The 8,772-nt window shown below is 44.5% G+C and overlaps 1 protein-coding gene across 1 annotated transcript in view; it reads right to left on the minus strand.

Annotated features, from left to right (window-relative positions):
- Positions 1 to 244: 244 nt before the first annotated feature.
- Positions 245 to 8,772, minus strand: part of LOC103905029 (mesothelin) — an 18,032-nt gene continuing 9,504 nt past the window's right edge. Inside the window, exons 9-20 of the mRNA XM_019473956.1 lie at positions 8,584 to 8,669; positions 6,948 to 7,077; positions 6,644 to 6,834; positions 5,781 to 5,871; positions 5,274 to 5,385; positions 4,854 to 5,038; positions 3,655 to 3,801; positions 3,290 to 3,423; positions 2,590 to 2,717; positions 1,879 to 1,973; positions 1,139 to 1,328; positions 245 to 401 (exon numbers count right to left, since the gene is read on the minus strand). Coding sequence (XP_019329501.1) covers positions 307 to 401; positions 1,139 to 1,328; positions 1,879 to 1,973; positions 2,590 to 2,717; positions 3,290 to 3,423; positions 3,655 to 3,801; positions 4,854 to 5,038; positions 5,274 to 5,385; positions 5,781 to 5,871; positions 6,644 to 6,834; positions 6,948 to 7,077; positions 8,584 to 8,669 — 1,584 coding nt within the window. The 3' untranslated portion in view covers positions 245 to 306. The remainder of the gene's footprint in view (positions 402 to 1,138; positions 1,329 to 1,878; positions 1,974 to 2,589; positions 2,718 to 3,289; positions 3,424 to 3,654; positions 3,802 to 4,853; positions 5,039 to 5,273; positions 5,386 to 5,780; positions 5,872 to 6,643; positions 6,835 to 6,947; positions 7,078 to 8,583; positions 8,670 to 8,772) is intronic.

An 8,772-nucleotide genomic window follows, 5' to 3' on the forward strand; every position in this document is an offset into this window, starting at 1 on the left:
GTTGCACAGTAAAATATTGACATCGTTTGTGTTGCAGTAATATGGCTGGGCCTTACCTGGGCTTGGTCTGTACAAAAGGCAAAGATCCTGCTCTGAAGAGTCTGAAACCTTCCCTTCAGAGAGAACACTGATTTTTTCTGAGTGATTTGAAAAAGAAAAGTACCTAAAAGTGAACCCTGGGCTGTGTAACAGTTGCCTGCTAGCACTGAGCATCCCCTCACCCCCGAGGCGTGGCTGTCCCCAACTGGCCTCAAAGCAGGTCACAGGCTGGTCCCCCTCGTCTTGCTTTCTCTTGAAGGAAGATTTTCAAGACAAGACCGACATCATCAGGAAACTGATAAGCAGAGCAGGCAAGAGGTGGAGTGTCATGGCCACAGTACCCAGAGGGGCTGAGGATGGTGCTAGAAGAAAAAGAGGGGGCATCAGTGCAAAGAAATCAACAATTGAACCATTCCCCCATGAGGGAGAACACCTCTTTATGCCACATCCAGGGAAGATCTTTGGCTTTCTGACTAGGGCTTTCTAACCGGTAAATAGCCACCCCTAATAGGACCACCAAGTCATAGCCCAAATCCAACACAGAGCAGAAGAGGAAGCTCTGGAAGTGCTCACTCAGTTGAGGTGTTCAGTCAGCAAGGATGCTCTCAGTGGGATTACAGGATTGCTTCTCATCTTGGATCCAGAATTTGCTCTGCAAGGCTTAAGGCTCCTTGGCAGAAGTGAACTTGCTGCCCCTTGATGCTGCCAGGTGAAGGGAGGAGGTGAGCCCTGCCCAGTGCGTTTTACTGGGGCTGGGTGGATGGGTAGTGACAAGTGCCACTGGAAGGGGTCCACAGTAGCCCAGATCAACAGTCTCTGCTCTCTCGGCACAAAAGCAACCAGCAGGACTTTCCAGGGCCTTGGCACAAGCACTGCTGAGAGAAGGAGCAGAGCTGTTTGGCAGCACTGCCCAAGGCCACCGCTTGCTTGAGCAAGGCCCTGACTCAGCGCCCTGGGAGCTACATCAGCTTGGTGCACTCACTTCTCTTTCACAGACAACTGAAAGCACTTTGCTTCCGTAAGACAGTTCTTCTCCTTGCTGTAACCCAAAAATAAATATTTAAAGCACAACAATCAGAGGTCCTAACATACTACGTACGCTGAAATTTGGGTATGACGATGTTCATGTAGCCTTCTTGTGTTCCCCCAGTAAGCCCAACATGCAGTTTATCCAGTTCTGACTGTTTCTGCCTTTGGACCCACTCCCGGATGGGAAACTTGTTCTGCCATTTCTCCAGATCTCCAAGATTCATCCCCAGCAAGCCCTGAACCTCAGAAAGTGTCAGGCTCTAGGAGAAATCAAAGAGCAAGAATTATGGATGTAAATGCAGGAATGGAAACAATACCTCTGACCAAGGAACCGATGAGATTTCTACTAGCAAAAGTGTGAAGAACAAAACAAATTTCTGGCGAGTGGTTTCAGTTGGGACACTCTTGCCCCTTAGGTTTGGGGAATGAACACAATGGTTCCTCAAAGCCTATTTCTGTTATCCGCTGATGACAAGTTTCCTACACCCAAGTTGGGGCCCCAGTCCCTGCCCAAATCGCTGGGCTTTCTTCCAAAATCGATGATATTACTGCTAACACTCTTGTTAAAAGATTTGTCACATAGCTGTGGAGTGTAGTCTAGTGGACGCTTGTCTCCTGCTCCTGCCACCACTGCTATGAGAGCCTGCTATAAAGAAATTCCCCAGTAAGACTGGCTAAGCATCCATGTATGACTCCAATTCTGAATTTGATGAGTGACTCCTGATTTACACCAATGGACAATGCAACCAAAACCAACCACTTAACATGATATGAATATACGGAGTCAAATAATTTCAAGATTCAGCTCACCATCAAAGAGTCTGTCCTTAACTTCGCCAAAGTACTAACTTTCATGTTCACGTTGTCCTTGCTTAGATCTCTGAGATCTGCACCAGGAGCACCCCCTGGGACCCAAAAGAGAAAGCATGTCAATGCATGGAGGACAGCCCTCAAATGAGCAGTGTTGTCTATCTGTATAAGCTGGAGCTATAATGATGTCTCATATAATGATGTCTTGGGGTGCTAACAGAGTGAGTTCCAACTGCAAAATATATGGATGCTACTTCATTTTGCTGGGGGGTATTACTGTATTGGCTGTTAAACCAATCTGTGACAATGCCAGACGCTAGACAGAGGGGTAAGAAGAGTTTGCTCAGGTTGTGAATAAATTCTTGGCGTAACAGGGAAAAATCTGTTTTGTGACATGGAGAATGGCTATGAGATAAGCGTTAAGCATTAGCAGCTTGATTTCTCGTGGATCTAGCAGATCTTACCCATCCCAGAAGTCATGAATTTGATTTTCCCTGTGATAGTCTGACAATTGATTTGGGCAACTTTAAGTCAGGTACAGAATCCTTCAAGAATATTTTATGCCATCTACAAGCTGGAAGGACCCAAACTCTCCAAAACTTTTAACAACTTGGCTTTGAAAATTTCTACATCTTAGATGGTATTTGATGCCTATTCAGTTTCTGGCTAAGAACTCTCTCTCCCCCCATAACATACTGTTCTTTTACATACCTAGATATGGTTCAATAAGCCCATAGTAAGCAGGTAAATAGTGCTGGTCTGAGAAAGCACGTTTTGCTTTAGCATATAAGATGTCTTTCGCAAGCTGTGAACAGGCTGAAAGATTCAGAGATGCCAGTCTGCAGAAAAATGAAGATTTAAGGAGAGAAAAGTTTTTACTATCTTCAACCTGAACAAATTTTGAACTATTCTGAGTATCTCTCTGGGATTCTCTACATAAGACAGGCTACCCCCTCTCCCTAGCAGATAGAAGAGGTATGGAGAGAAGCTAAGCGAAAAAAATAATGGCTCGGTCTCCTGCTCAAAATGGTAGGTCTTCTAAGTTATGATGGCTCTGATGGTGCATGATAAGTTTATGTATTTGCAAAGATAACGTTATTTCATTAATTTCATTTAGCAGTCTTTCAAAGGAATTCAAATTAAATTTAATTAACTGTCTTTTGCCTCTAGATAAAAGCATGCATGCAAACCATATCTGTTGTCAGCTGAGGTGCAGTAAAGAGAGTTTGACTGCAAATCTGAGCCCTCCCTGGCAGGACAGAGAACAGCAGGCTTTTAAACCTGGACACAGAGCAGGTACTAAGTTGCTTCCTAGATTTCCTTTCACTGACTGGAGAGAAAAGGAAACTGCACTTGCTGATGGGAAAAGTGCTTTTGCAAGAAGCCAAGAGCATCACAATATTTGACTCACTTCAAGCTGTTGGAGTCTATCACATTCAACTCATTTGCATTGAGAAGGCACACGTATTTCATACCAATTGCATTCAGTGCAGTGACATTCAAGGCATTTCCCAAGCCAATATATCGTTTAATCATTGCAGAAGCCTAGAAACACATTTAATTTTTTCAAAAGTTAACTTGAATCAGAATTTATGTTTTCATCCTCAAAAGAAAAACAAATGCAGTAATTGCAAAAATAAAACTGAATCATTTCAAATTATTTGTTTGGACCTCAAGGATGGGCCAATCATCTCTGAACCCACTAAGCTAGTCCTAAACCACCAGCTCCCAAACCAGGAAGCAAACATGGGCAAGAAAGCAAACCCAAATCCCCACCTGATCATCAGGGGGCTGATCTTTTAGCAAGGCAGCCAGTGTGTCAGCTGAAGTTATCTTCCATCTGGAAATGTCCTCAGGGGTGATGAAAGAAACGAGAGGGCCCAGTTTGGGGAACAGCCTTTCAGGATACCCATCAGGATATGTCTGTGGAAAGACCATTGTTATTGCTATGAACACTCATTATCATGCCTGTGCTTATGAATTTATGCTCTTTGCAAAATTAATGTGGAAAAGCCCAAAAGGACTGCAAGGAGTAAGAAACCAAAGCCAGTAAGATTCCATGAGCCCATCTGTCCTTTTTCTGCTTGATAGCTCAGGCAAGCAGGCCCCGGAGGAAGGAACAAAACCTGAAGCACTGTGAACTGACGCAACACAGACCTGAGTGGGCAGTATGCCTTGCAGTGGTGAAGGCTAATCAAATACCAGGCTTCCCTAGCAGCGGTACAGCCAGCAGGTCAAGGGAAGTGATTACTCCCCTCCATTTGGCTGGCACTTGTGAGACCACATCTGGATACTACATCCAGTTTTGGGCTCCCTGGTACAAGAAAGACTTTGACAAAGTCTAGCAAAGACTAGCAAGTCTAGCAGAGGGCCACACTGGTCGGGGGGGCAGAAGCACACAACATACAAAGTGGAGCAGTGGGACTGAGGGAGCTGGGTTTTTTAGTCTGAAGAAGAGAAGACTAGGCAAGGATTTTATTACTGTCTTCAACTATCTAATGGGAGATTATAGGGAGGATGGAGCCACGCTCTTCTCAGAGGTGCACAGTGAAAGGATAAGGGCCAACAGGCGATGAAAATTCTGATTAGATATTAAGAAATACCTATTTTCACAGTAAAGGTAGTCAAACATTGGAAGAGGAGCCCAGAGAGATGGTGGAGTCTCAGTCCTTGAAGATACTTAAACTCAACTGGACAAGTCCCTGAGCAATCTCATCAGCAGATAATTTGACATTCTTCAGCTTGAGCCACGCTCTCTCAGAGGTGCACAGTGAAAGGATAAGGGCCAACAGGCGATGAAAATTCTGATTAGATATTAAGAAATACCCATTTTCACAGTAAAGGTAGTCAAACATTGGAAGAGGAGCCCAGAGAGATGGTGGAGTCTCAGTCCTTGAAGATACTTAAACTCAACTGGACAAGTCCCTGAGCAATCTCATCAGCAGATAATTTGACATTCTTCAGCTTGGCATTACCTCATCCAGATTCTTCTTCAGCACAGCTAATTGCTGAGTAGTGAAGGAGTAGGTCAGTATCTGAGAGAGGTGATTCTCCAGAGAGACGTTCTTCAGGCAAGCATGTAACTCCTCAGGTGTGTACCAAATAGGCATCAAGTCATCATTAAGAACCGTCTCTGTTATCTGCTTGCCAGGTGGGCAGCCTGTTGAAGCAATTATCAAATGTGCTCAGTGTTAAATCCTTTTGCTTCAAGCTTTGAATGCTCCCTCGCTGGAGATGGACAGGTATGCAACCATGGTTCCACCCTCCTCCTGGGTGACCTACCACCAAGCGTTTCACAATTCAACTCAGACATATTCAGGGAGACCCACAAGCACTAGGGTCAACCCTGATACCGGGGGAATGCTGCCATTATGGATCAGAGAAAGCTCCCATACCATCAGCACGCTTATGCCTAGTAGGCAGGAGTTCTTCGACAATGGTGGCCAGCTGTTCCCTTGACAGAGGTGAATCATGTGCAAAGTTTTTCAGCCAAAGAGTTAAAGCATTCTGCAAAGAAAATGTTATATGCTGCTATAAGCCTAGAGACCTTTCCTTGGTGAGCCAAAGGCAAATTTCTAAATCCTTAAACTCTATCATATCCCATGTCCCATAAATGATTTTATCTCCTCACAAAGCATTGTATATAGTTACTACTGCTTTCCACCTCTGGTACTCTTCTGACAGTTACAGGAAGAGGATGACAGCGATCTAGATTTGCAGTTCCAGGCTGTCAGCTTGATCAACCCTCACTTCTCATAGACCATCCATCCCCTTTGGCACCACACTTTTAGATGAAGACACTACTGAAAACATACTGGCTGAACAACCCCCATCATACTTCTTCCATACTGCAGGACCTAGGAGTGCTTCCCAAACTCCCCACACCTCTATGAATAACCCACCTTGGGGATCTTCTGCAAGATGCTGTGATCAAATACAGGAATCAATCCACTGAGCTCATTCAAGGTAAAAGCTGACCACGCTACCAGAGGCCTGCATACAAAAATTAGCAGGGATCAGCTTTCAAGGAAGAACAAAAAAAACCCCAAAAAACCCACCTTAAAAGCTGCCAGGATTATGTCCTTGTAACATCTGAAGTTAAGAAAATACAAGATTTAAATCCTAAAACTTCTTGATCACTTTCTGTTACATAAAACTTCATTCCACCAGAGCAGGAGCATTTGTTAATAACATGAAAAAGGGCAGCTGGATAGGAAAATGGCATTTAACAAATACATTATTTTCTTAAGCATGAAACTCAAAGAATATCTGCTGCTTACTATTGCCCAATTCAGTGCCAAGATCTCAGGGCATTTGACACAGGAAGGGAAAATATTTTGCCTCCCTGGACAATGTCTCTGTTAGATATAGCCAGGGATTTATCAAGCATCTGTCAGTTTGACAGGTAGAAACAGAATGTTTTCTGAAAGTCAGTGGCTGACAAACAGCTAAAGCCCACCTGTGTTCGTCAGGACAGTCTCAGAGAAGTTTGATTAATGAAAAATAGACCAGAGGAAAGGCTTTTATAACTAGAGCAGGGGAGACACAGAACTGACAACGTATTTTTCAGTGGAATTCCAGCCAAACTTTTCAGCTGAAAGAAGTTCAAATAAAACAATGTAAAAGGCCCAATGTGAAATTCAAAAGCAATGAATTATTCAAGTTTTTGATCAAGCTGGTTGGCTGGACTTCACTCACATCTTAACAGGACAATGGTTTTGTTTAAGGGAACTGTTTTGCTGATGCCCAGAAGAAAAATTCATACCCAAATGTAGTGTTACCACTGCTGATGACACTCCTAATAGCCTCTTCTTGATCAGGCAGGAAAGACTCACACTGGTTTAATTGCTTCAGCAAATTCCCACCAGAACTTCTAATGTATTCTCCACCCAGGTCACAGACTAGGCGTCCCAGAATCTCTGCATTTTCCTCATTTACTTGTGTGCCAGGAATTTTCTGAAGTAATGCAAGACAGAGGCATTAAATAGAACTGGATGCCGCTGTAGAAGAGCATTCTTGAACCCCAAGTTCTCCCCAGCCTTGTGCAGAGCTGTCCCCTCACCACGTACCAAACATGCTAAAGCCTCCAAGAGCAGCTGTTTCCGCTGAGACGACTCTCTTTGCAGAACATCAAGATTTGCTTTCCCAATATTAGCAAAGTACTGCCTACAGCTTCCTGTCGCTGCATAGTCTGAAGAACTAGAAAGACAAATACTCCATGAGTTCTAGTGAATGATATCAAACAGTTGGTCAGGTTCAAGGCTGTTAGAATCATAGAATAGTTTGGGTTGGAGGGGACCTCTAAAGGTCATCTAGTCCAACCCCCCTGCCATGGGCAGGGACATCTTCAACTACATCAGGTTGCTCAGAGCCCCGTCCAACCTGCCCTTGAATGTTTCCAGGGATGGGGCATCCACCACCTCTCTGGGCAACCTGTGCCAGTGTCTCACCACCCTCAGCGTAAAAAATTTCTTCCTTATATCTAGCCTAAATCTACCCCTCTGCAGTTTAAAGCCATTCCCCCTTGTCCTGTCGCAACAGGCCCTGCTAAAAAGTCTGCCACCATCTTTTTTATAAGCCCCCTTTAAGTACTGACAGGCTGCAATAAGGTCTCCTCGAAGCCTTCTCTTCTCTAGGCTGAACAACCCCAACTCTCTCAGCCTTTCTTCATAGCAGAGGTGTTCCATCCCCCTGATCATCTTTGTGGCCCTCCTCTGGACCCGCTCCAACAGGTCCGTGTCTTTCTTATGCTGAGGGCTCCAGAGCTGGACGCAGTGCTCCAGGTGGGGTCTCACCAGAGCAGAGCAGAGGGGCAGAATCCCCTCCCTCGACCTGCTGGCCACGCTGCTTTGGATGCAGCCCAGGATACGACTGACCTTCTGGGCTGCGAGTGCACATTGCTGGCTCATGTCCAGCTTTTCATCCACCAGTCCCCCCAAGTCCTTCTCGGCAGGGCTGCTCCCAATGCCTTCATCCCCCAGCCTGTATTGATACTGGGGGTTGCCCCGACCCAGGTGCAGGACCTTGCACTTGGCCTTGTTGAACCTCATGAGGTTCACACGGGCCCACTTCTCGAGCTTGTCCAGGTCCCTTCTGGATGGCATCCCGTCCCTCTGGCGTGTTGACCACACCACTCAGCTTGGTGTCATCTGCAAACTTGCTGAGGGTGCAACATATACTGTGTCCAATATAACATCTTCCACATCCGCAGACTAAACTCTATGCGGTTGTTCTTCCCAAAGATCCTAGTCCACATTTTTTAAAAATTCATTTTCACCTTAAGGAATCTGTTGTGAGACTCAGCTTAAAATTATTCAAGATTTGGATACAGAACCACAGTGGGTAGCTACTGGAAAAAAGAAATCCACTCTACTGTCTGTTTTCTTTGATGTTGTAAGGGAAAAGCACATTCACAGAGGCCAGAAAGTACTAAAACCGCATACTGGTTTCATATCCAAACAGATATATTTAAAAAGAGCTTCATACTGTTTATATTAATATGATGGATGGTTGAATCTGAAAGGACCTCAAAACCCTTTTGAAAGCTTTCTGCAATCTGATTTTTTTTTCCCCCTGTAAGGAGGCCTGAACAAGTTTGAAATATACATCAAATATGAACTAGTCATTACCAGCTAGGTTATAAAGTAACACCTCTTTTTCCCGCTAAGTACTCAGACAACAACATGAAAATCACAGCACAGTTACCTTAAAAACAGCAACAGGTCTTTAGGATAGCTATCTAAATCCTTGGGAATCCCATGCAGCGTCACCATCTTCACTAAGCAACTCAGCTGAAAGGACAGCACAGTTTACATCAGAGAAAGAAAACAGCATGAAAACATAAGAAAAAATAAAACAAATATAAAGATTTTACTCTGCTCCAAAGTGTGTGGG

Source organism: Aptenodytes forsteri, unplaced genomic scaffold (assembly GCF_000699145.1).
Source record: "Aptenodytes forsteri isolate BGI_AS27 unplaced genomic scaffold, ASM69914v1 Scaffold55, whole genome shotgun sequence".
Classification (NCBI taxonomy): domain Eukaryota; kingdom Metazoa; phylum Chordata; class Aves; order Sphenisciformes; family Spheniscidae; genus Aptenodytes; species Aptenodytes forsteri.